The sequence below is a fragment of the Numida meleagris genome, chromosome 26 (genome assembly GCF_002078875.1).
Source record: "Numida meleagris isolate 19003 breed g44 Domestic line chromosome 26, NumMel1.0, whole genome shotgun sequence".
Lineage (NCBI taxonomy): Eukaryota > Metazoa > Chordata > Aves > Galliformes > Numididae > Numida > Numida meleagris.
Genome location: NC_034434.1, coordinates 4,578,299 through 4,602,186, shown reverse-complemented (window position 1 = coordinate 4,602,186; position 23,888 = coordinate 4,578,299). Strand labels below are relative to the sequence as shown.

The 23,888-nt window shown below is 59.9% G+C and overlaps 5 protein-coding genes across 7 annotated transcripts in view; 2 read left to right on the top strand and 3 right to left on the bottom strand.

Annotated features, from left to right (window-relative positions):
* LOC110388568 (cytochrome c oxidase assembly factor 3 homolog, mitochondrial) lies at positions 35–690 on the top strand. Its single transcript, XM_021377984.1, has 2 exons — positions 35–281; positions 353–690. Exons 1-2 carry the CDS (start codon positions 80–82, stop codon positions 463–465), a joined length of 315 nt encoding a protein of 104 aa, XP_021233659.1. The 5' UTR covers positions 35–79; the 3' UTR covers positions 466–690.
* WNK4 (WNK lysine deficient protein kinase 4) lies at positions 822–12,295 on the bottom strand. 2 transcript variants are annotated; one of them, XM_021377952.1, is made up of 20 exons: positions 11,779–12,295; positions 7,296–7,468; positions 6,730–6,950; positions 6,496–6,653; positions 5,989–6,077; positions 5,621–5,840; positions 5,221–5,545; positions 4,940–5,070; positions 4,799–4,866; positions 4,570–4,711; positions 4,385–4,501; positions 4,156–4,311; positions 3,844–3,904; positions 3,621–3,740; positions 2,938–3,476; positions 2,629–2,725; positions 2,140–2,542; positions 1,784–1,986; positions 1,577–1,674; positions 822–1,498 (listed from the first exon to the last, which is right to left on the bottom strand). In XM_021377952.1, the coding sequence occupies exons 1-20, from the start codon at positions 12,199–12,201 to the stop codon at positions 1,496–1,498; spliced, it is 3,747 nt and encodes a 1,248-aa protein (XP_021233627.1). In that variant the 5' UTR covers positions 12,202–12,295; the 3' UTR covers positions 822–1,495. The 2 variants fall into 2 exon arrangements, with proteins under 2 accessions (XP_021233627.1, XP_021233628.1); XM_021377953.1 differs by having other exon boundaries at positions 3,844–3,901.
* VPS25 (vacuolar protein sorting 25 homolog) lies at positions 16,928–19,508 on the bottom strand. Its single transcript, XM_021377882.1, has 6 exons — positions 19,368–19,508; positions 19,069–19,214; positions 18,937–18,990; positions 18,642–18,730; positions 18,048–18,123; positions 16,928–17,501 (listed from the first exon to the last, which is right to left on the bottom strand). The coding sequence occupies exons 1-6, from the start codon at positions 19,412–19,414 to the stop codon at positions 17,389–17,391; spliced, it is 525 nt and encodes a 174-aa protein (XP_021233557.1). The 5' UTR covers positions 19,415–19,508; the 3' UTR covers positions 16,928–17,388.
* On the bottom strand, positions 19,739–21,725 carry RAMP2 (receptor activity modifying protein 2). 2 transcript variants are annotated; one of them, XM_021377880.1, is made up of 5 exons: positions 21,567–21,725; positions 21,303–21,454; positions 20,390–20,500; positions 20,207–20,309; positions 19,739–20,138 (listed from the first exon to the last, which is right to left on the bottom strand). In XM_021377880.1, the coding sequence occupies exons 2-5, from the start codon at positions 21,361–21,363 to the stop codon at positions 19,883–19,885; spliced, it is 531 nt and encodes a 176-aa protein (XP_021233555.1). In that variant the 5' UTR covers positions 21,364–21,454; positions 21,567–21,725; the 3' UTR covers positions 19,739–19,882. The 2 variants fall into 2 exon arrangements, with proteins under 2 accessions (XP_021233555.1, XP_021233556.1); XM_021377881.1 differs by lacking the exon at positions 21,567–21,725 and having other exon boundaries at positions 20,390–20,525; positions 21,303–21,440.
* EZH1 (enhancer of zeste 1 polycomb repressive complex 2 subunit) overlaps positions 23,699–23,888 on the top strand; it is a 15,258-nt gene continuing 15,068 nt past the window's right edge. Inside the window, exon 1 of the mRNA XM_021377877.1 lies at positions 23,699–23,793. Within this exon, the coding sequence (XP_021233552.1) occupies positions 23,783–23,793 (11 nt within the window). The 5' untranslated portion in view covers positions 23,699–23,782. The remainder of the gene's footprint in view (positions 23,794–23,888) is intronic.

The window sequence follows — 23,888 nt, the reverse complement described above, 5'->3', positions numbered from 1 at the left end:
TGTCCCGCGCTCCTTTCTGATTGGCTCGCTTCCGACCGGATGTGACGTCACTGAGGTACCGGAAGTGACGGTAGGGAAGATGGCGGCACCGAGGGATCCTGTGGGGGAGGCCGCGTTTGCGCGGCGCATTGACCCGGAGCAGGAGCCGGGGCTGAGCCCTGAGCAGCGCCGTTTCATGGCGCAGGTGGAGCGCGCCCAGCGACATCGCGCCTTGCAGCGCCAGCTCCGCAGCCGCAACGTGTTGCTGGCGCTCGGCATCGGCATGGTCACCGCGGGCATCTGTATCCTGCAGGGGGAAGGGTGGGCTGTATGGGCTACGGGGCGCCGCTGTGTTCCTTAACCCCTTCCACAGACGGGTACACCTTCTACTCAGTGTCGCAGGAGCAGTTTCTGGACGAGCTGGAGCAGGAGGCGGAGGCGGCACGGGCGCGGGCCTGGGAGCGGCAGAAGAGCGCCGCGAGCTGAGCCCGGCCTGGCCCGGAGCCGGCGATGGCCTCGAGGAGACCGGAGAGCAGCCGAGAACTGCGTGGGGCTCCCTGGGCCTGCGTGGCTTCGCGGCTTGTGGCAGCGCCAGGGCTCCCTGCAGGCAGGGTTCTTCATCCGGGAGCGCAGTGGGGTCCTGGCTAGGAACATGCTCTCAGAGTGGGATCGAGCCCCTGCTGCCCTTCCACAATAAACACTGTGTCTGGAGCCTGGGTTGGTGCTTGCTGCTATGTCAGCTGGTGACCAGAATTCAGCTTGGGGTCTCACAGCCCCTTGCTTTTTATTTTATCATCTGACTCAAATTTGCATGAACTCCAACTGCATAGACACAAACAGACATGCTTGGTATTTAATTTGTATTTATGAAAACACTTTCCAGGCATCAGTTTGTAACAAAGTGCACCCAGCAGCACTGGGCTGTCTTGTTTTGGTGCTGAGGATGGCATTGTACTGCTCTGTAGCCAGCCCTGGTCCTGGCTGCAGAGCAGCTTACAAGAGGAAAGTGACACTTTGAGCCGTGAACAGCAGCTGGGCAGTCAGAGGTGAAGTTGCAAGGTGGCCCTGGGCTGTGGGCATGGACTGAAGCAGGGATGGAGGAAGTGTGGTGGCAGGGGTGAACAGGACACAAGGGGTGTTTAGTTCTGGTCTGGGAGCCAGGAGCAAAGTGCAGCAGAGTGGTGCTATGAGCGATGTCAGCACCTCATCCCTCCTTCTGGGGCCAGGCTCAAGCAAATAGCTGTATGCAGCTGGGATGAGACAGGTCTGGGACGCGCGCAGGCAAGAGCATGTGGGATGAGTGTGGGGACAGGCCTCCGCTCTGTCTGGTACAGGAGCAGCAGGTGCCAACAGCATAGTCTTGATAGGGTGCAGAAAGGCAAAGGGCCAGGCTTCCCGAGGTGGGCGCCCACCTTGCTGCACTGCTGTCCTTCCAGATGGTGCAGGGGCTCTCACCCCCTGCGGGGCAGCAGGCACATGGTTGAGGTAGTTCATGAAGTAACTCCTGGCCAGCTGGCTACTGTGGGAGAGAGGCGCTAGTGAGCTGGGGCATGCTGGGAGTGCCACAGGGCTCTGTTATCAGCCCCCTACCCCTTACCATCCAGCTGAAATCATCTGCAAAGGTCACCCCCTTGCTCAGCCGCTGCTCCTGAGAGCCAGTGCTGCTGCCACTCAGTGAATTCCGGCGCATGATTCCTGCTGGGACAGTTCAGTCCTGAGAGGGTGCACTGAGCTGTGCCTCACACAGGCTCAGCCCTGGGAGCTCCATCCTAGCAGGGAGCTGCAGGCAGCACTCGGGCTGTACCTGGGGGCTGTGCCAACTCCAGGCGCTGCAGGCTGTTGCGGCGGGAGGGGTTGAAACTGCCCTTGGAGAGGCGGCGCTGGCGGCTGGAGAGCATGGCAGCAGGGGAGACGATGCCCAGTGGGGGCTGCTTCCCCATCCGTAGGTACAATTCCTCGATCTCCTTCTTCTGGGTGCTCTGCAGCAGCTGTACTTCAGCCAGGTGCCTTGAAAAAGATAATGGGAGCTGAGCCTGGTGTACGTACAGTGCCCTGGAAAAGGGCATCATCCTTCTGCCTGGGCAAGGATTCTTCATGGGCACAGCCCTCCCCACCCCTGGGGGGCACAGAAAGCCATGAGTTCACTATGGGGCTGCTCACTTCTGGCGCAGGGTCTGCAGCTCCTCCCAGATCTCCTCGTCCTCACTCTCGGTGTCATCACTGCTCACGTAGGACAAGCTGCGGGAGTTGCTCAGCCACACCTGGCTTAGCACAGCCTGTGGAGCACTCTCCTCCCCAGGGCCCTCCCGGTCACTCTCTGCAGGCACTACTGTCCCCTCCCCAGCCAGTGCCTCCTCAGGGTCATGCACTGCCATCTCCAGCTCTGACTCAGAGTTGCTGCTCGTGCTGCTCCCTGTGCCAGAGGTGGCGGGCAGCAGGGAGTTGCTCACTGCCAACTCTGTGCCATGCTGCTTGCTTTCGCTGCTCCTCAGCACTGGGGACGTGACAGTTGGCTCCTTGGATGGTGTCACCTGGAAGCGGCCCAGGATCTGTGGCTTGGCCTCTGGGGGGAATCCATGGGGCCTGAGGTGAGTGGGATGCCAGGGATGCTTCAGTGCCCCTGTGGGCACAGTCCTTTTCCCACCTCACCTTCACTGATGGGTGACAGCCGGGCCTTGGGCACACTGGGTGCTGGCGACTCCGAGATGATAAGTGGGTGACTGGGCTTGAGGGAGCCAAGTGGCACCTGCAGGCACCCGCATGCTGTCACCACACCACCACAGTGCCTCTGCTTTTGCTCCCACAGCTGTGACCTTTGGCCTGCTGAGCCCTCCCGCACCCTCAGGGCTGCCACTGTGCTGGGGCATCCCCATGCTGCAGGGCTCTGTGTCCCAGCACCAACCCCGCCCACAAGCACCAAGTCCCATGTCAAACGGCTCTGCAGAGCCCCACACTCACTGTGCTGCCCTCCGGGCTCCCTGGTGCGACTGTGCTTGGCATCGTCAAGGGACTCGCCATGGTGCACAGAGGAACTGCTGCTGGAGGAGAGAATGGTACGGCCCCCCCCCCAACAGGGACGTCAGCCCCCAGAGGCCCACTGCAAGACGGGGAGGGTTTGGCCATGCTGGCAGGGTCAGGGTAAACGAAGCGTGGGGGCCCAAGGACGAGATTCTGTGGCCGAGGCAGTAGCGGAGGGTAGAGGTGCCCACCTGAGCTGGCAATGGAGGAGACAGCAGGCAGTAGCGTGTGGGCCACGCTCATCACTGCCAGGGAAAAGACGTTGGCCAGGGACAGGAGGGGGGTGGATGGAGACCAAGCTGTGCTGGTCACAGGGGGGCTCATGGGACTGCTAGGCCCACTGGGCATGGGGGATGAGGGGACCGACAGGGCAGGGGGAACAGATGTTCCTGGGGTCCCTGGGAGTGTCTGCAAGACCATCGGTGATGCTGTCATCCAGGATGGAGCTGATGAGATGAGAGGCCAGGTCTGTGGTGAGCCTGCAGGAAAGAGGAGCATCAGGAGCAGGGAGCAGCCCCAAGCACTCTGCTGCTGCAAGTCTGGCAAAGGTGCTGCAGCTGGCAGGGCTATGGCTGGGAGACCTGGGTAGAGAAAGAGCTGTGTCACCCTGCCAGGCCTGGTACCTGTGGAGGAGCCCGGCAGTGGCTCTGCAGGGCTGGAGAGGTCATTCTCCAATGGTGAGCTGCTCGGCGCTGGCAGGACGGGTGACTGAAGTGAGAGGCTAGGGCTGGTGCAGCCGAGGTCTACGGCACAAGGGCACACTTAACCTGTCTAGGACGGGCCTCCCAGAAGCCTCCTGGTTTAGCCAGGGGTGCAGGAAGAGCTCGTGCAGAGGTGAGGACATACCACTGAGCGAGGAGGAGGAGGAGATGGAGTGCGAGAGCTCCTGCAGCTGCAGCTCTGCCTGCTGGGAAAAAGAGATGCTAAGCCCACAACTGAAACAGCCTGAGCCAAAGCATGACCGGTCCCCAACCCATCGCCCCTGCAAGCGGGGACAAGAGCCTCAGCTCCGCCACGCAGGCAGCACCACGACCTGCAGCTGCAGGGCTCCTCCTGCCGGGGCAGGAAAGATTCAGCACCCGCAGCTCGTGTCCCGCCACCGGGCAATCCCAGCCACACTCGGGGTCCCAGCGTGGGCGGCCGGGGCCAGGCACTCACAGGACGGCCGGTGACACGTTCAGCCTCGGGGATCTCGGGTACCTCGGGTGCACCCTGCCCGTCCTTGCGCAGCAGAGTCTCCACGCGGTGGATGATGTCCTGAATGCGGTGGATGAAGCCGTCCTGCTCCGACTTGAGGATGAACTCATTGTGGACCTGGTGGGGCAGTGCGGTGATGCTCAGTGCTGTGGCTGCCCTCTCCTCACCCTTACCGGAGTCCTGCACTCACCATGACAGCTGCGATTTCCTCTGGGTTGTCCCCATCCAGGTCGAACTTGAATGTCACCATCTTATTGTTGTAGGTCTGCAGCTGGCACTCCACTACCCGATCATTCTTGTCAGAGATCTGCATGCAGCATGGAGGGCTCAGCGGAGGCAGAAGGTATGCATCCACCCTGACACCCCAGCACTCACATTGGTGATGCGCAGCCGGGACCGGGCTCGGCGCCGCTGCAGCCTCCCCACTGCCCGCTTGGCTGGCAGCTTGGTGCTCTGCTCGCCAGCAGAGAGCCCCTCGCAGCCATCACTCATGCCCGATGCCACGTCCGACGCATAGCTGCAAGACGCCCCGGTACATGAATGTGGCTGCTCCCATCTGCAGCCCCCTCCCTAGCCAGCTCCAGCCCACGATCCCAGTGCTTACCTGTCCACTGGAGAAGAGAAGCCGCTGGCTGTGGGCAGGCGCTCAGTGGGCAGCTGCACTGCGATGCTCTGTGGGGAGGGGATGCTGTGAACCAGTGCCACCACCACTGCCACCCGGACCCTCCCAGCCTCATAAGCTCACCGTGGGGAAGCAACGTGTGGGGCGGGTGGGTGGGGGGCTAGTGGGAGTCCCCATTGAAGCACTGTGATGGGACACATCCGAGGAGTCGAGAAAGCCAGACGAGCTCAAGTAGCCATCCGTTTCGCAGTCAGCTGCAGACAAGTGCATGTCTGAGCATGGCCAGACCTGGAGCCCCCTCCCCAGCTCTCAATTCCCCTTTACTAAACAGCCTTGGGGTTGAATGCACAGGTGTGGCTGGAGGAGTGGGAGAGCCCCACGCCTGCCTCCCTGTGCCTACATACAGGTGGCTGAGGAGTAGCTCGTGTGCCGGTACACGAAGTGCTGGTCAGCCTCAGGTTCCTCAGGCTCTGGTGGGAAGGTGCTGCTGAAAACGGAGTCCCTGGAGCTGGTGGTGGCCGGGGCAGGTGCAGGGACATCTGATGCCAGTGGGGACTTGAGGTCCTCCAGCAGCTGCAGGACGCCTGGCGCCTGCCCCAGCTCAGCCTGTGGCACCACATCCTGTGCACGCTTCAGTTTCTCCCGCTTGCGCTTGATGGCGACCACGCGGTCCCGCACTGCCTTAGCCACCAGCTTGTAGTCAGCCTCGCAGACAAAGCCCAGGACCACCTGCACAGGAGTGGAGCTGTATCAGTCCACAGGGACCCCCATGGTGTCCCATCCCCTCCACCCTGCAGCACACACCATTTCCTGGGCCACCTCCTCTGCAACATCCTTGTAGAGCTCAAAGAGGAACTCGATGGCATTGTTGTCCTTGTACTTGCCATGCAGCTTCTTTGTGTCATCCATCCGCAGCCACAGCTTAAGCCCTGACTTGACACCATCGTCCTCCTCAGCCAGCTCCACATGCACCCCTGTGTCCTCCTGGAAGAAGGAGTGCTCCAGCAGGTCCTGGATGGTGTACCTGGGGGAAAGCACTGCTCAGTGTGGGGACACAGTCCATTGCTCTGGCAGCAAGGGACAGGGTAGAGGGACTGTGTGTGAGTGCACTTGGGGTGCAGACACTCAGGCCAGAGCTCTGCAGTACCACATCCCCTCCTAGTCTCTCCCACCTTTCGTCTTTATCCATGCGGATGCAGCCCTCGATGATCTCCTTCAGCTCAGGCACCTTCACCTTGTAGAAGCTGCTGGGCTTCAGGCCCTGGGCAGGGGCAGACAGCACCCATCAGGAAGTCTCTGGGCTGCAGCTGCAGGGTGCCCTGGTGACCCCAAGACAGTGCCCTGTGGGGCCAGACCCTGCTTGGCAGCTGGATCCAGGCCCCACAGAGCACTGGGCTCCCGCTCAAAAGGCAGGAGCTGGCTGGGTCCAGCTGGGGCAGCCACAATGCCCTGGGGACAGAGCAGCCAAGCAGCTCCCATTCCACCCTATGAGTGCACAGGGTGAGGCACATGGGCGTCCCTGCCCTCTGCTGGCCCTGGCATAGCTTGCGGAGCTGAGCACCCGCTCACCTCCCAGTCTAATTTTAGCTTCTTGCATAACCTGCTGAGTGGTGTACTTCGGGAGCAGCGAGGTCCAGCAGCTCCCACCACATTGCCCCTTCCTCCTCTGAGGCACTTACCGAGGTGACCTTGCGGTAGATCTGGGCAGCGTTCTGGCACTCCGAGTAGGGGTACTCTGAGGTGGCCATCTCCAGCATGCACATCCCAAAGGCGTACACATCCACCGCTTCATCATACTTTTCCTCATACATCTCCGGGGCCATGAATTCAGGGGTTCCTGGGGACATGTAGCATGGCTCAGCAATGTGCCTGTTCCCACGCATGCCTCCATGTCTCCCGTGCCCCCATCCCACCTATCACGCTCTTGGCGAAGGAGGCACGCTTGAGCGTGGCCAGCCCCAGGTCCCCGATCTTGACGGAGCCGGTGGGGCCAGTGATAAAGATGTTGTCGCACTTGAGGTCACGGTGGATGATGGGGGGTGAGCGAGTGTGCAGGAAGTGCAGCCCCCTGAGGATCTGACGGCTCCAACGCTGCAGTACTTTCAGCTTCATCTCCTTGAACCGCTTCAGGTAGCTGTGAGGGGATGGGGCTGGCACCAGAGCACCCCATGGGCACTGGCGTAGCCCCATTACCCACGCCTGAGCACAATCCCATCACCACCACTGAGCTGCAAAGGGCATGCAACAGCTGGGGGCTCCCTGTGCCCGCTCCCCAGCTAAGCTCTGCAGAGGCAGCACAGAAAATGCAGCCAAATCCGAGATGAGCTGCCGGTGCCAGGAGTGCAGTGGGAGCCAGGGGTGAGTGGCCAGCACTGCCCTGTGACTCCCTGCCCCCCCAGCCCACATGCCATCACTCCACAGCAGAGCCCTCCCTCACCTCTCCTTCCCTGTACACTCTGATCCAGCAGCCCCCACTCACGTCTTAAGGGTGCCAGATGTCATTAGCTCAGTGACCAGCACAATGCAGATCTGCCCTTTGACGGATGACTTCCAGGAGTCGTAGAAGCGAACAATGTTGGGATGCTGCAGCCCCTTCAGCATCTCCACCTCCTCACTGAAGCGCTGCCGCTCTGCCTTGGACAGCTTCCGTGTCTGCAAGGGCAGTGGGGAGTGAGGGGGGCACAGGGCTGTGGGGCTGTCATATCCCATCCCCCTCCCTGCACTCAACCCCATGCATGGCTCTAACAGAGCCACTTGCCTCGTCCATCAGGTTGGAGAGGGATGGCTGAAGATCCCCCTGAGATGAGCTACCCATGTGAAACCCACGCTGAGCCAGGGCTGACCAGACCTGCAGCCAATGCTTTGGGCTCCCATACAGTGGCCACCACCAGAATGGGTATTGCTAGCCCCAAAATTGCCAAGTGCCTAACCCACTGCTCTGCCTCGTGCAGACCCATTTGGCCCTATCCTGCGCAGCTCCTGCCCCCCGCTGCGCACAGCAGCTTCAGACACCAGGCACCTTCATGGCAGAGAGCCGGCCCGCCTCAATGAGGCCTTTGTTGGGGAAAGCAAGCGTGGGAGGCTCCAGCCCAGGTTTTTCCATGTTCCTCCAGCTAGAGTTAATTAAAGTGGAAGCCAAAGAGCGCTGACACAGGCACTGAGCAGGGCTGCAGGGAGGGTGCAGGCCCTATAGAGCCCTGGTACAGCAGAACGGGGGAAGCAGGAGGAACAAGATCCTGCCCCGCACCCTGCACCCCAGAGCACTGCCCTGGTGCAATGACCCCAACTCAGCACAGAGCCAAAGGGACCAGGGAGCACAGAGCCCAGGAGCTGGTACAGAGTCCCAAGTGCCCAGATGGCTGCAGTGCCAATGGCGCTTGTGAGGTGCCCCCATCGCCGGGTGCTGTCAGCCTCATGCATAGCTCCTTGGCTGGCAGCCGCCATCCAGCAGCCCAGGCAGCTTTTGTAATAGTTTCATTGCATCATAACTGGCCCCACGGCTGGTCTGGAGCTGCTCCATAATCCCCTCTCTTCTTTAATACATGCTCAGGGACCCAGCTCAGCCCAGAGGAGAACTTGAGCCTTGCTGCAGTGGATGAATGGGATCTTTCATAGCCAGGGAGGAAAACAGCGCCCAAGGCCCCTGTGCCGCCCAGCACACACCCTGCCCCCCCCAGCCCACCATCACCCACTGGAGTGCTGCAAGGAGCACAGGGGCTCATCTGCACCCCATGGAGCTGCCGGGCAAGGGGCAGCTGCACATGCTGTGGCCAGGGCTCAGGGGCTGCCATTGGGGCTCCCTGAGCTCGGCAAGGGGGGACCAGGGTGGCATGAGGACATGTCCCCCAGGGAGCCTGAAGCCCACTCTTCCCCCAAGCCCATGATGGATTCATCCCAAGCACCATTCCAAAGAGGGAGCCAGGCACCCCAAGGGCTCTGCTGTGCGGTGCAGGGGGAGCAGTGCCCAGCATGGTCCCAGCCCCAGCGGAGCCACTCAGACCGGGATCACAGTGCAGGGCAGCACAGGATGTGTGACCAGGGCTGCCAGCAGAGCCGTCTGCCCAGGACATGGTGTCCTTTCCTAGCAGCCACCACCTGAGGAGGAAGAGGAGGATGCTGGGGGTGGCAGCGCGGTGCTGGGGAAGTGGTCCAGCCCCATCCCAGGGCCAGGACATGGCTGCTAGGGTGCCCAACAGGGCCGACTGCAGAGCCAGGGCCAGGTGGAGGGAAGGAGGGTGCAGAAGTCCACCGAACGTGAGGCGATGCTGCAGCTGGAGCAGTGCCCATGGCACTCCTGTGCTGCTTGCCGCAGTCAGAGTGTCCCAGCAGCAGCAATCAGTGAAAGACCACATTGTGCAGAGCTGAGAGTCACATCCAGGAAGGGGGGCACCCAGGGGTATCTGTGGAGGTGCTCGGTGGGAATGGTGCAGGCGCTGGGCACTCAGAGCCCTGAGACACAGCCCCCACATACACACGGGAGTCCAAGAGCACCCCCTTCTCCTGATGGGTGACTGCATGTGCACCAGCACCCGCTCCATTCCCAAATCCGCAGATCCCCTTCAAACAATCCCTACTCAGCTCTCAGCTCCCTGGGCAGATTTCTGGCGGCATGGCAGCTCCCACCCCATAGGGTTGCTCCTTCCCCCCTCCAGAGGGGTCCCAGCAGGAAAACTACACACGAGCAACGTATTTACAGCTCGATCCCACTCTGGGCCTCTGGTTTCCTCCCCGCTTCCTCCTTTCCCCCAACCCTCAGCACCTATCAACAGAAATAGTCTCAAATCTAAAGCTGGAAAGCGTAAACAGATCACGGTGGGTCTGTGGGATGCAGGGACAGACAGCCCTGCACAGGGCTGCGGGCAGTGGGGACAAAGAGGTCCCCAGGGGGTCCTAGAGGAAGGCAGAGGAAAGGCACTGGGTATCCTGGTGGTGAGGCACAGCCAGGTCAAGAGCTGGGATTTGGGACTGGGAGGCATCACGGCGGCTGGATGAGGCTCCTGGGACCGGAACTGCATTCAGGGCTGAGGTTAGGTGTTCATTTATATTTTAAAGGCAATAAAAGGAGAACTGTGAAAGACATGGGACAAAGCTATTTTTGAAAGGGCAGAACCACAACCATTTTTATTTGCGGTTCCAAATCCTGTATTTGTGTCACAGTGTCTGATTCTTTGCATGATTGCTGAAAAAAAACAAGCTTTGAAAAGTCTGCTTATGTGCTGCCAGACCCTCATGGGATGTGCACTTGGGGACAAGATACTCTGGATAAAGAGCAGAGGGGGCTGCTTTGGAGCTGTCTTTGCTCCACCCAGAGGGTGCTCCTCTCATCCCCAGGCACCTGAATGCAGCTGGCACACGGTGCCAGCCCAGCTGCAAGCAGAGCTCTGTTAACAGAGCAGAGCCCCTGCCACAGGACAGGTGCAGTCCAACCCCCATGGACACCCCGGTTAGGGACACGGTGCACGCAAGGGGACACAGCCCAGCACGGAGCACTAAGTACCAAGCTGTGCTGTCAGCTCTGGGATCTGCTATGGCTGCAACTGCAGCACACTGGGGCACACGGGCTGGGCATGGCCCCAGAGCAAGAACATGGGGCAGCCAGGCAGGACGCGTTGGGCATAAGTGGCTCCTCTGGAGGAGGTCACCTTCACCGGAGATGCCACCCTCACCAGCGCTGAGCTGTGGCTTCCAGTGCTGCAGGGCACTGAGTCAGGAGCTCAGTGGTGTTAGGAGGGGGACATGGGCATAGCAAAAGGGGAGCGCTTGGCACTCCTCTGAAGCAGTTGCCCCATCTCACAATACTGGGGCCCAGAACCACATCTTCCTCTCACAGGCTGTAGTCACCCCTGCAAGAGTCATGCACCATTATCTAAGGATCTCTTCCTGCATTACTGGGCTGCAGCCATCCCATGCAGCAGCACCAAGGCTTTAGGAACAAGACAACAAACTCACAAGACATGTTTTCCTCTGTAAACAAGGACTTGGACCTTCCAGCTGCAGCAGCCACCCCCAGGGCAGGAATCTGTTGGAGACTTTGGACTTCACCAAAGCCCCTCCCTGGGGGCTGCAAGGAGAAATCTGGAGCCCCACCACCAGGCTTTGCTCGCGCAGCCTCACTGCCACAGCCAGGATTGTCCCCAGCACGTCCAGGAGGAGAGAAGGCAACACAGGAACAGTACCTCTATCACTGCCCTCAGCTGCCTAGCATTGCATCCTGCTGTTGGGGAGCAGTGGGGGAGGAGATGGGGAAGCTGAAACACATGGGAAGCCACAGGTCCAGATGCTGTTAGCGGAGAGCACCTGGAAGCATCACAGAAACCACATGTGGGTGCCCACAGGCACCACTTCAACCAAGGACAAGCAGCAGACGTGCAGCAAGGACGTGCCGTACCATGACCCTTCTCACACCCAGCCCCCGGCAACCGGGAGCACATGCCCCAGAACACTCTGAGGGCTATCAAAGTGCACCTCCAAGCCAGCTCCAGCACTGAGAGGACTCCCCTATCCCATCTGCCCTTCCAAAGGGCGATCTGTGAGCTAATGAGCATCCAAAAAGTAACGGGGTGCAGCACAGCCCAGATTTTCGCCTAATTCCCCAGAGCACGGCTGGCGCTGTGGGCTGGGGCTGCAGGCACTCCATGAGCGCTCTGTATTTCAGGCAGTGACACAGCACACGGGAAAACAAAGTGTGACGGTGAGAGGGCCGATGAGCACGGAGCTGAGCACGGAGCGGAGCCCCAGGGCACTGGCAGCGTATGGGGAGTCCAAGCCCCCTGCACGTTCCCGGCCCCACTGCTGCAACGGTGAGTGCTGGGTGCGCTGCAGGGGCACCAGGGGTCCCTGCCGAGCAACTCCTGCCTGAGTCCCCCTACGCAGGGCCGTGCCATCCCAAGCTGTGCCGTGCCATCCCAAGCTGTGCCGTGCCATGTCGTACTGTGCCGCAGGTGTGCACCCTGCCCTCGTACCTGCAGCTCGCACCACGCCACCTCCACTGTCGTCTCCGTGTCCAGCCCCTTGTAGACGGTTTTGAAGGAGCCCCGGCCAATCTCGATGTCGAACTTGAGGAACCGGCCGTCGGGAGAAGTGGCCACGGCGCGCGTCTCCACCTCCTCGCTCTCCGTCTCCTCCGGCTCCCGGTGCCCCGCGGCGCCCGGTGGCGGCGGTGACCCCCCGCTCGGCCCCGGGTAGCCCAGCAGCTCCAGCTCCATCGAGCTCCGCCGGTTGAAGCGAGAGGAAGCGCGGCGGGAGTCTCGTCCCGAGGGCCTCCGGCCGCGGTTACGGTAGGGTGCTCTACCGGGGGGCCCCGGCTCCGCCACGGAGCCGCTGCCCGCCCGCTCCGCCTCGGTCTGGGACATGGCTCCAGCGGCGGCAGGCTCCACCGTCAGCATCCGCAACTTCGCACCCTGCTCCACTGCCCCGCAAACAGGAGCGCCCCGAGCCCCGGCACGGGCCCCGGCACCGGGCTGGCCACGCCTAGCGGCACCGGCCCCTCCCCGGCACGGCCCCGCCTCCGCGCGGCCACCGCCCCCCAGCCCGCGCGGCTCCGGCGGCACCGGCATCGGGAAGGGCACCGGTGCGAGCGCTGGGGTGGGCACGGGGCCAAGCATCGGGGCAAGCACTGGGATGGGCACCGGGACAGGCACCGGGCACCGGGACAGGCATCAGGTCCTGGGGTGGGCACCGGGCACCAGAATGGACACTGGAGCAAGCATTGGCATGGGCACTGGGCACTGGCAGAAGCACCAGGGCAAGCCCTGGGGTGGGCATCGGGCACCGCCAGCCCCAGGAGCTCCCCCCAGTCGGTGCACACCTCGACCCCAAGCCCCTGTGCCTGGGCAGGGCTGCAGCCACCTGGGACATGTGGTCCCACTCTCCCCCACTCCAGCAGCGCTGGGTCCATGCTGGGTCGCCATGAGCAAGACAGGCCAGATGACACAGGGCCAAAATGAGCTGTGGGGAAGTGCTTGCTTTAGCTGCTCTCTCAGAGCTGTAGCTGTGAAGTTTCAGAGCAGAGTCTGAGCCTGAAGCTGTGCTTCTCCGCTGTCCTGGGCACTGCTGTGCTATCAAGTCCCATGCTCCAAGACAGCCGTTGCTCTCAGGGTTTACTACTGGGTGAACTCCTGAAATGAGGGTCATGCAAATACTAAAATATGAACGTGTCCTTCAGCCACATGCTCACTAGGAGCCTGGACAAGAGCTTGTTGTCTCTACAGTGTAAATGATGAGGTTGCTCTACCCTGTAAAGCTGTTTACACAAAATACAAAGCAATCGATTCTAGCGTTAATTTCTTTTCCCTAAGGTCAGATTGTTTCTACTCAGCGATACAGGAAACATTAAGGGGAGGACTGAAATGTTAACACAGCCATGTCCTTTGCACAGATTTAAAGTGCCAGTGCAGTGCATGCAGGATCCAGCGGCTCTCATCCCCAGCCACACAAATCCCCCAGTGCAGGTGCGAGGAGGGAGAAGCACCTGTTGAAATGTTGTTTCCACAGAAGTCCTGGGCAGGCTGCACAGCCCATTGCATGCAGGCAGACATCGGTACCTCCACACTACACAGTCCACCCATCCCTGCTCTCCTAGAAAGAGGACTGGGTGAAACCTCCAGGATGGGAAAATTGGTCTGCGTCTCCACCTGCTTGCAGACCACTTTCTTGCAGTACAGTCTGGCAGAAAGCAGTGACTGCATTCTGACCCAGTCTTGCACTCTCAAGAGCGTATCCAGGGCCCCTTTCTGGGAGAACACACCCTGGAGGCTGCAGGATGCGTGCTTGGTGCACACACTCTGGTGCCAGGCAGCAGCATCTTTCCAGCAATGGCTGCCAAGGGACAAAAGGCAAATGGGCTGCTAGGTGCTCCGCTGTGCTGTACCTGGCATGGGAGGCTTTTGTGTTGTAAAATATGACTCAGCTCCACCAAACAACACCTGGTGTTCAGATCCACCATGGCCAGCAACGGTGCTGAACTGTGCCTGGTGTTCCCCAGACTCGGCAAGGGGTGCAGCCCTGAAGCACCCCCAGCCCCGGGCCCTGCCAGGTCACTGGGATGCAGCCAAGGCTGGCAGGCAGCCTGTGCTCTTCAGCGAGGGTACAACACATGGAGCCAGGCAGGGCTCTTGGTCTCATTTCCAGCAGGCTCATGTCCCATTATCATGTTTTCATCATGAAATGAGATGCCTTGAAATGTCCCATAGGAGCAGGGAACGAGCATCCCAGGTGAGGCCACCGCAGAGAGGAAACTGGGCACGAATCTGCCTTGATGCTGTCCTCCCACACCTCTGCAGTGAGCACTGGAGGTGTTTCCTCTTCCCTGTAGCTGCAGGAGCACCACAGGTTGAGCAGCAGCAAGTGACCCTGCAGAGAGGCACAAGTGCTCCCCAGCATGTCCCAAGGCACCACACTGCAGCCAGGCTGGGGCTGAAACCAGGAGGTTCCCATCCACAGTCAGCCCCTTCCCAGTGCTCAGCAAACACATGCAGCTCCTGCACGTTATCAGGGTGACATTTCTCCTGGCTCCTGGTGTTGGTGCCAGGCCTGCGCTTTGAGCAGCCACTGCAATCAGGCCATTCAGCATTTCCACATGCATTTGGCTGCTGGGAAAAGAGCAGAGGACTGCAATTGCTCTGCTCAGGATTAGATCGCTCATCAAAGAACAATTCCAGTGAGATGTGCCAGAAATCCTCTGTTCTGAGCCCAAAACTCAGGGTGGGAAAACAGAGGGGCTGGGGCCAAACGTGGTGGTGCCTGTGTGTCTGCAGGGCTGTAGCGGGAGCTGAGCAGCCCCCTGGGAGGGCCTGAGAGGAGGACTCCACAGTGCTAGAGGAGATGTCTCCTGTTGGCTTCAGCACTCCCTACCTGTGGGGGCCTCCTCTTTGTTCAGTGTGTCCCATATCCTACAGCACAGAGCCACGGGAGACAGCACTGCAACCTCAGCAGCAGCTGCAGCCCTGGGCAGATAACTGCTGAGGATTTCCTTAGTCCGGAGTCACAGATGTGACTGCATGCACATTTATCCCAACTCATAAATTTATCAAACTGAAGCAACTCTTGCTCCTAACTAGCTGCATGAAACTAAATACCCTCTCAGCTTTTCCCCTCCCATGATCAGCAGAACCCAAGTGTGCACAGCCCGATAGCACCTTATCTTGGCACCAGCCCCCCGTGCTCCACCTTGCCTTGGCCCATGAGCCCTAATCAGCACATCCAGATGCTGGCTGTGACCTCAAAGCCCAGAGATGAGGACCCGCATGGCTCCACTGCCACGGCCCCACAGTCTGCTGAAGTCCTGTGGGCCGGCTGATGCTACTCCCCTGCCCTGGGATGCAGAATTTGCTCCACAAGGCTCTGGGCAGCATTGCTGATGGAGCTCAGGGCACACTCTCTCTGCAGCAGTGCACACAACACCCTGCATGAGCAGCTCACAGGGATGACTGCAGCAGTGGGCACAGAGGAGGCTGCCTGAGCCAATTTCTGTTGTGCGTAGCAATGAACATATCTTCCCCTACCCTTTGCCTTGTTCTGGCATTATGTACAGCCCTAAGGTCATGCACATGAAACATGGGGAGGAGCTGCTCTGGGTACAGGAAAAGTTACAGTTGGAGGCCATCCCACTGCCTCTTTAGAGTTTAATTACATCTCCTTCAGACCTACCCAGCACCCCCAGGGTTTCCAACCTAGCACAGCTCTCATGCAAGCATCTCTGGGCGATGCAACGCTCTGTTGTCCTGATCTTGTGATTACATCACCGAGTGCTATAAAGCAGTGCATAAAGATAAGGAAGACGGTTTCAGAGGACAATATAAAGTCTTTGTTTTTACCATGAGCTACAGTTTGCCAGCAAGCTGCTCATGCAGCCCCACAGCTTTCCCATGCCCAGGGGCAGCCAGGTAACCCACCTGGCACAAAGCAGTGCTTCTGTGCACCTCATCTCAGCTGCAATCCGGCCTTAGCATACGGCCCCAGCAAACCAGCAGAGAACACGCACAGATGCCTGTCCATGGGTGGGACAAGGGGGAAAGCACACTCTTCCTCCTCCCCTCAGTAAGTGAGTGATTTAGGAAGCTGAAAAAGAGCCATGAATAACTGCCGGGAGAGCTTTGGAAAGAAAAAGGCTTGTTTTAAACTTATCTAATGTCACATCAGCCATTTCCTAAGAAGGGAGTAAATTTAATTAAGAACACAGACTCACTCAAGGACAGTGAGGTTACATTCAGCAAATGTGGCTCAGAACAATGCTGAGAGGTCAGTACCTTGTGTACGCAGAGCAAGAAGTGCAAACATCCTGGGCTTGTCTGCTGGAGACTTGTCATCCAGGGCCAAACGCAACTGCCACTGAATACAGAGAGTGGAAGGCACAGGAACATACTGCAGGGCTGCAAAAGCAGCAAGCAGAGAGGGCACAGTAACAAGAGAGGGAGAATCAAGATAGGCAGCACAAAGACAGAGGAAGAGGCAGATCTCAGACACCAAAATAAGGCCCACGCAGATGCAGGCAGTGGCCAATTCCTTTGTGAAGATTTTCCTGGCTGTTCTGAGCCACAATCATGCAGACAGGACCACAGTTCAACCAGTGAACCCCAGTTCCTTTGCTCCACTGGCACAGGAATTCCTCTGCTGCACTGGTGTCACTGGCATGCAGAGGAACCTGTCACCAGCCCTCCAGCACAGATCTCCAGCTCCCACAGGTTAGTGATTAAGGATTTACCAGGTCAAATACTGTACCTGGGTCACGGTTTCAACAAGCTGTGGACTTCATTATCAGCACTGAGAAAGTAAAACTTAATTACTTTCTCCACCAGCCTGCTGTTTTACAGAGCCTACCCCACCACCTCTGCAACAAACCCATTAGTTTTCAGTGGATTGCACATGGAAAATGAAAGCTAACACTGCCCTGAAGACAGGTTGTAAGAGCCCGCAGTCCATAGCTCTGGCACGAGGAAATAAGCCTTTGTGGTGCCTGCTTCCAAATCAGGCACGTTGCCTTTGCAGGTCCACCCTCCCCCCAGCACACTGTGTTTGTACAGTGCAGTAAGGGATTGCTGAAGGGCAAGAATTCAGTACACTGTTCTGTTTTGTTTCTGACGGAAAAACAAAGATAGATGAAAACACACAGGCTGCTCTATAAATACATCTCATTTTAATTACTTCAGATTAGCTCCTTGGAATCCACCACACCACACAGATCAGCCTGCTTTGCAGCACGTGCATATCAGTCTTTCAGTAAGATCTTTTACACCATAGCAGCAACAGCACGTTCTGTGTGCTTGCTTTCACCTCACTCAGCCATGTGGTGTGGGCTGCGGAGCCCAGGCACATGGCTGGAAGGTGGAAGGAGAGGCCATTGGCAGCCGTGCCTGACCTGCCACCAGAGAGCTCATCCGCTGCATTCACAGGAACAGGGAAACAGCAACAGGATAAGAAGTCATGTCTTTGGAAGGCTTCACAGATTCTCCTCACCCCAAGAAATCCCGAGTACATAGCTGCTTGCAGTCACTGTTTGAAACCAGGCCAGGAGATGGAACCTTTGCAGCCAGAAATGCTTCAGTGGCCAAAGAGAGGCAGGGAGGAGGCTTCCATCAGAAGAACTTTACACCTCGGCCATCGTCCAGCGTGATGATTTCAGCCTTGTGCTCTTGCTGCAAGGCTTGCAGGGCACGAAGCAACATAGCTTCATCCAAGCCATGGAACTCTAGTGAAGGAAAGACATACTCATCAGCAGGAACAGGATTCACATGAGGAAACAAACAGGCTTATGACATCTAGGGAAGAGTGACAGTGAAGACACAGGGCTCTGAAGGGCACCTTTTAGAATCCTGCACCATAACACTACATAAATCCACAATCACAGCTACGCTGACAGTCATCAGCACACTGCTGCATCAGAAGCAAAGCCTGAAGGTTAGCAGACAGAAGACAATGAGTAAGAGCTGCCTCTCAGGCATCTAAGAAGCTTGGCAGGAAATAAGCCTGCACCCCACATCTGGCAAAGGCAAAGAGCTGGGCACTAGGAAGGCTCGGGGCAGGCAGCATAAATTGCAAACAGCAATAACATAGACAGATGTTAATGCAAATTACTAAAAAGCCTCTGGAGCTGCATTTTCCAGTGATGATCAGTGTGAACTTGCATAAGTATTTTTAAAATACTTAATTGACAGAACTATGACCTGGCAATCATTTCTATGCATTCAAATCAAGTGTGTTCTGAAAAGCTGCAGGACGTGACATATGACATTACCTTCATTTGCTGTATCATCTCCACTGATCAACTCATACAGCGTGAACACAGAGTTGGTCAAGCCATTTTTTGACACCTGAAAACACAAAAGCAATATAGCAAATCTTGCACGTGTTATTTAATAATAACCTTGGTATGATCTCTCTCACATCTCATCACAAATGACACGTAACATAGACAGCATTTGATGAGCAAAAGAACCTTCAAAATGTTCTGGGATATTGGAAAGGTGAGAAATGACATCCAAGGATGCTGACGCCGTTCCATATGCTGTCCCCCATACTCTATGCTCTTACTGTCCAGGCCTTAAGAACATGCATTGCACTAGGGACTGAGGGCATACAATGGCAATGCTGCATCCCCCCATGCATCCACTGCTTGAATCTCACCTTACAGCAAGAGAAAAAAGTTGTTAATACCTTCATACATGAATGGAATGGATCAACATCGAAGAAAGGTAGAAAGGTAGAAGTAGTGAGAAAGCAAGAACGAAAGGAAGAGACAGCAGCCTTTTACACAATCTCAGTCAGTATCACCTGTCCTCCCGGCTGGGAGCGCCCAGGCTGTGCACTAGGGTAGCTGCTGCATTCTCACCCACTGATAGATGAGCTTTCCCCATTCCTCAGGTCTTCTCCACATTATCAGAAAACTGGTTTTGTTCTTGTCTAACCATTCCAGGTTCCCTGAAACCAATAGGGAAAAGGCACTTCAGCAGAGCTCGGCTGGCACCACTGCCCTGCACACGTCACCGCAGCCGCGGGGCTCCCACACGGGACGGTCCCGAGGCAGCGTGAGCACCAACCGAGACGCCCCCAGCAGCGGATGGAGCCTGCCCGGGGAGGGGCCAGCCCCAGAGCACAGCGCTCCGGCAGCTGACGGCGCCACCCACCGTTTTTGCGCAGCTCCTCCAGCACCACCTGGATGGCCTCGGGCGGCAGCTTCCCTGAGCAGGGGGTTAAGGAGGCACCGAACGAGCGGGAGCGGGGGCGCGGGGCGGGGCCGGTCCGGGCTCAAAGGATACGCTGCAGACGGCGGTTGGCGAACAGCGGGCTGTCCTGGGCCTCGCGTAGCGTCATGGCGGGCAGGCGCTCGCGCCGGCTGTAGGCGAGCGCCAGGGCGCACCAGGCCGCCAGCTGCTTCTGCCGCGTCTCGCCGTTGGGCTGCAGCCTGCGGGGCTCCGCTCAGCACCCGGGAGAAACTGAGGCCTCACCCCGGCCCCGGCTCCCCCCGGCTCCGGCTCCCCCCCGCCTCAGCTCCCCGGGTCCCGGTCCCGACAACCCCCCACCCACGCCCCGCCGCCGCAGCCCAGCCGGCGCTTACGTGAAGAAGGGCGGAAAACTGTACTGCCAGGGCCACGCGAAGCTCATCGCCGCCACAGCCGGAACCACCTCCACCAACTTCCGGCTTGCCCCGGCGTACTTCCGCCCCGCCCACTTCCCGCCGCCCCGCCCGTTCCCCGAGCCCCGCCCGAAGCCTCCAAATCCCGCCCGTCCGTCGAAACCACACCTCCTGCTCCCCCCCACCCCACGGACGTCGAGCCCCTCCCCCTCCAGGTACGAGCTCCGCCCACTGGTGCCGCTTCGCGGGGCCGCCGCTGCCCGCCCCGAGCCGTGATCGCAGCCACCCGGGGGCCCCGCGGAGCCCGGGGATGGAGCCGGGCAGGGACGAGCGCAGAAGAGGCAGCCGAGGCGTGGGGAGAGTAAACCTTTAATGCCCGGTTCCCGGGGAAGGTGAACCCTCGGGGGAGCCCCCTACCCAGCACAGCCCCGGGAGTGCCATAGCCTGGCACCAGGGCACCGAGTGCCGGGGCTGTGCCTGTGCCTCCACGGCAGCACCTAGGGCTGCGCCTTGCCATCCTTGCTGCGCCAGATGACCAGGGTGACGAGGAAGGGGATGAGGCAGATGGGGGCAATGATCATGGCCAGCAACACGTCCTCGGGGGGGTCAAAGTAGGCCTGGCTGCCAGCCGAGCAGTTCTGGAAGTAGCGGTGGTGGCTCTGGAAGATGTAGCTCTCAGCCAAGGTGTTGGGGTAACTATAATTCAGGTTGTCGGCCCAGTCCTCCAGGCACTTCTGCAGGAAGCTGTAGGGCCTGCAGAGAGAGTGTGGGGCATTGGGCTGCCCTCCACCCCCTGGCTTGGTGCCCCCACCCACCCCTACCTGCTGATGACCTTCCACTCGCACAGCTGTGTGCCGGTCACATTCTGCATCAGGTGCATGAAGAACTCCCAGCAGCGCTGCGTCATGTTGGTGTATATCTCCTCTGCATGGGGATGGGCACTGAGCGCAGCAGCAGTGCAGCCTTGGGGGGATTTGGGGATGGGGAATGGGGACGGCACTCACCCACCAGCTCATCGGTAAAGTTGTGCATGGACATCGGTGGGCTTGTCCTTGCCTCCTGCCCGAAGCCCTCAGCCTCGGCACCCATATGGCAAAACCCATGTCCCAGCAGCGCTGCAAGGGCGGGACATGCTCAGCACTGCAGGACAGAGCAGAGCCACAGGTCCACAGCAATGATGGGTGTGAGGAGGCCCAGGGCAGTGGCGGGGTGATGGGATAGAGGGAGATGAGGTGACAGGGGGGCCCCAGCAGCAGTGGGGCCGTGCCATGCCCAGTGCCTGGCGCTGTGGGGGGAGCACCTATTTCCAGTCAGGAAGAGGAAGTGCTGACCACAGTGCAGCATGGCCATAAAGCAGAGCCTCCTGTCACCCCCCCCCCATCTGTGGAACCTGCTGCTGGCATGGGGTATGGCCCCCCAGGTCCCACCAGACCTTTCCACCCCTCTGCCGGGACCAGGATCACTCTTGTCTGTCTTCCATCCTCAGCGTGGGCATGGCCCCCCAGGTCCCACCAGACCCTTCCAACCCTCTGCCAGGATCAGTATCACTCTTGTCTGTCTTCCACCCTCAGCATGGGCATGGCACAGCACTTTGGTAGCCACTTTGTGGTGGCCTGTGCTGGCTGGCAGCAGCTGTGAGCTGGCACAGCGGTGGCAGCAAGGGCAGCCCATCTGCCCCCAGTGCCCTGTCCCCTGTCCCTGGCATGCTCCCTGCCCAGGGCACAGCTGCTCTCCCACTGCCATCAAGGCCAGGTCCCCGTGGACGCTCCATCACTCCCCACTGAGGAGAAGGGGCCACCCGCAGTGCCAGTGGTACTGGGGATGGCCGCCCTAGCACCGTGTCCCGCTCACCACTGCCCGGCGCTAGTTCTGCAGTGAGCCCGGGTGCAGCCGCATGGTGTGGGGCCGTGCACTTACCACAGAGCAGCAGGAGCCCTCGGGAGAGGCGGCCAGAGCCCATCTGTGCACACGGTGCCATCCTGCCGGAGCCTGCGGGCTAGCGACCGGGACAAGGATTTCAATGGAAATAACAGGAAGCAACTCCTTTCCTCTGACAGGGGCAGTTTGAACTACAGGAGACGTGTGAAAAATGAGATTACTTAGTGCTGCTCTGAGGCAGCCTTCCCCGCAGGACCCCACTGCTGTGCAGCAAGTGTTGGACCCCCAGGCATCGCCCCACACCTCGCCCTGGGCAGCAGAGGGGCTCCCGCAGCACAGCCGCTTCACAAGGCCGCTGTTTGTTTACTTGTGTATTTCTCTTTAATCCTGTCTGGGCTGGGTTGTGAAATCCCTCGTCTCCTGCGCGGAGGGCAGGCAGTCCGGCAGCGGGGGGAGTGGACAGTGGAGCAGGACGTCCCCGGAGGGGTACTGCTGGAGGCTCGGAGGCGTTACGGCCCCAACCCCGTGTTCATGGCGCTGCAGGGCACCTGCCCCAGGGACATGGGTGGGGTTGGAAGGTACAGCAGTGCCACCACGGTGTGTGCAAGCCTCAAGCGGGCAGGAGGTGAGGATGGGGCAGGAGAACATGGCTGCAGTGCTCCTCTTCAGCCCATGCCACCTCAGCTCCCACCTCAGGGCAGTGCAGTGCTGGCTCTGCAGAGTCCCCACCCAGGGATGGAGCTGAGGCCATGCGAGCTCATCTCACTGCTTGCCAAAGGCTGAGCTCCAGCCCAGAGCTTTCCCTTTAAAATCCACTCATGGGACTCACAGAGCACAAATCACGCAGCAGAGAATTGCAGCTCATGGGGACCCTCCCTGCTTTGGAAGGATTCTATTGCTGTGCTGCACATTCCTGCTGCAACATATTCCACACACTATGTGCAGGCTATGTGGCAGCCTCCACACTCTTGGCACTTGGGAGCCCTTTGGCAGTAATGGGAGCCCATGAGGCCATGGCACGGGGTCGCAGCTCTGTTCTGCTCTTTGTTGTCACACCCCTGAAGCTGCAGCCAGCAGCAGGAGCCTCTGCCAGGGTGACACCCGGTGATCTCAGCAGGCCGCTCCTTGCACAGCTGGGGCAGTCTGCCAGCACCCACTGCTCCCCAGCTCCATTCTGCAAGCTCCCCCCAGTCCTTGGCTGTGGTGCTGTCTTAGCCTAGCAGTGGGGGATACATTTCCCCATGTTCTGGGCTGAGATTGAGCCATCCCAAGCCCTGCTGCTGTCCTTGCCCCATGGCACAGGGCCCCAGGGGCAGCCTGGACCCCTGCCTGCTCTGCTTTGACTCACCCCGCAGCTGTCCCCATTGCACCCTGGGGCTCGCCATCAGCCCAGCATGGGCAGCAAGGCTGCAGGGGCTGTGCTGCCAGCCAGGAGAGTCTGACCCAATCTCCAGGCTCTGTTGGTGGTGAGAACAGGAGCTGGCAGCAGAGGAGCTGTGTGTGACCCAAGGAGCATCTTCCCACCTGCCGTGGTTGGGCTGGTACTGTGCTGGGGCTGTATTACTGTACCTGGGCCCATCCCAGCACTTTCCACTCACTCTCAAGCCAATGCCAGGGAAGGCTGAGGGGGCACCGAGTTCCCTGCATTTGTGGCTCAGCAGGAGAGGCTCAAAAGCATCAGATACAGGGCCAGACAGGATCAGGGCTCAGCTGTGGGAGCATGCCTGGATGTGGGCACGCAACAGCCCCACTCACTTCCTGGCGAGGGACCCACAGGTTCCCCACGCTCCTTTCCGCAGTGCTCCCGGCTGGGTGGAGGGGAAGGAAGGGGCCAGGCTGGGAGCGCATTTGGGGAAGGGAGTGCCAAGCCCCAGCCCCGCTCCTGCCCTGAGCCAAACAGAGCAGCGCTGCCGTCCGCCCCAAACAGCCGCTTCCTGTCTGGCAGCGACGCCCTTCCCCAGCAGCGGTCCATGTCCCTGCTCAGAGCTACAGCTGTCCCTCGGCTGCACCGCGCCAGCCCCGTTTCCACACGCCCACAGGGTGCGGGATGGCTGTGCGGCTCCGCGGTGCTGCGGGCGGCTGCTCCTGGACAGTCCAGCGGCTGCGCGGCCCCGCATAGGTCGCACTGGGCCAGAGGGTCACTGCCTGCCGAGGGCACGCACAGCGCCTGGGCCGGGCCCGCTCCCGGCGGGGTTGTAGGCCTCCTCTGCGCCCGGGGCGGCAGCGTCCACAGACACCGCGTGCCCCTTTCCCACACCCCCACGGTGCCAGCGCTCCCCTCCCGCTGCTGTCGGGGCAGCAGTGAGGAAACCACTGGGCCCACAGGCGCCACGAGGAGAGGACCCCTCAGAAAGCCGAATCGTACGCCCCAGGCCAATGCTTAAGGGCGCCCACGCGACCAACGCGGCGGCGGGGCGGGGCTTCCACGGGAGCGCGTTCGAGGTGCGGGGCAGCAGCGAGGGGCGTGGCTACGGCAGCGCGTGCGCAGTGCGCAGGGGAGCGCGGCCTCCCCCGGCACGATGGCCGAGGAGTGAGTGCGGGGCGGGGCGGGGGCGGCCGCCCGCAGGTAGCGCTGCGGGGATGGGCGCATCTGGCCGCGCCGGGCTGGGTTTGGTTTTGTTTTGC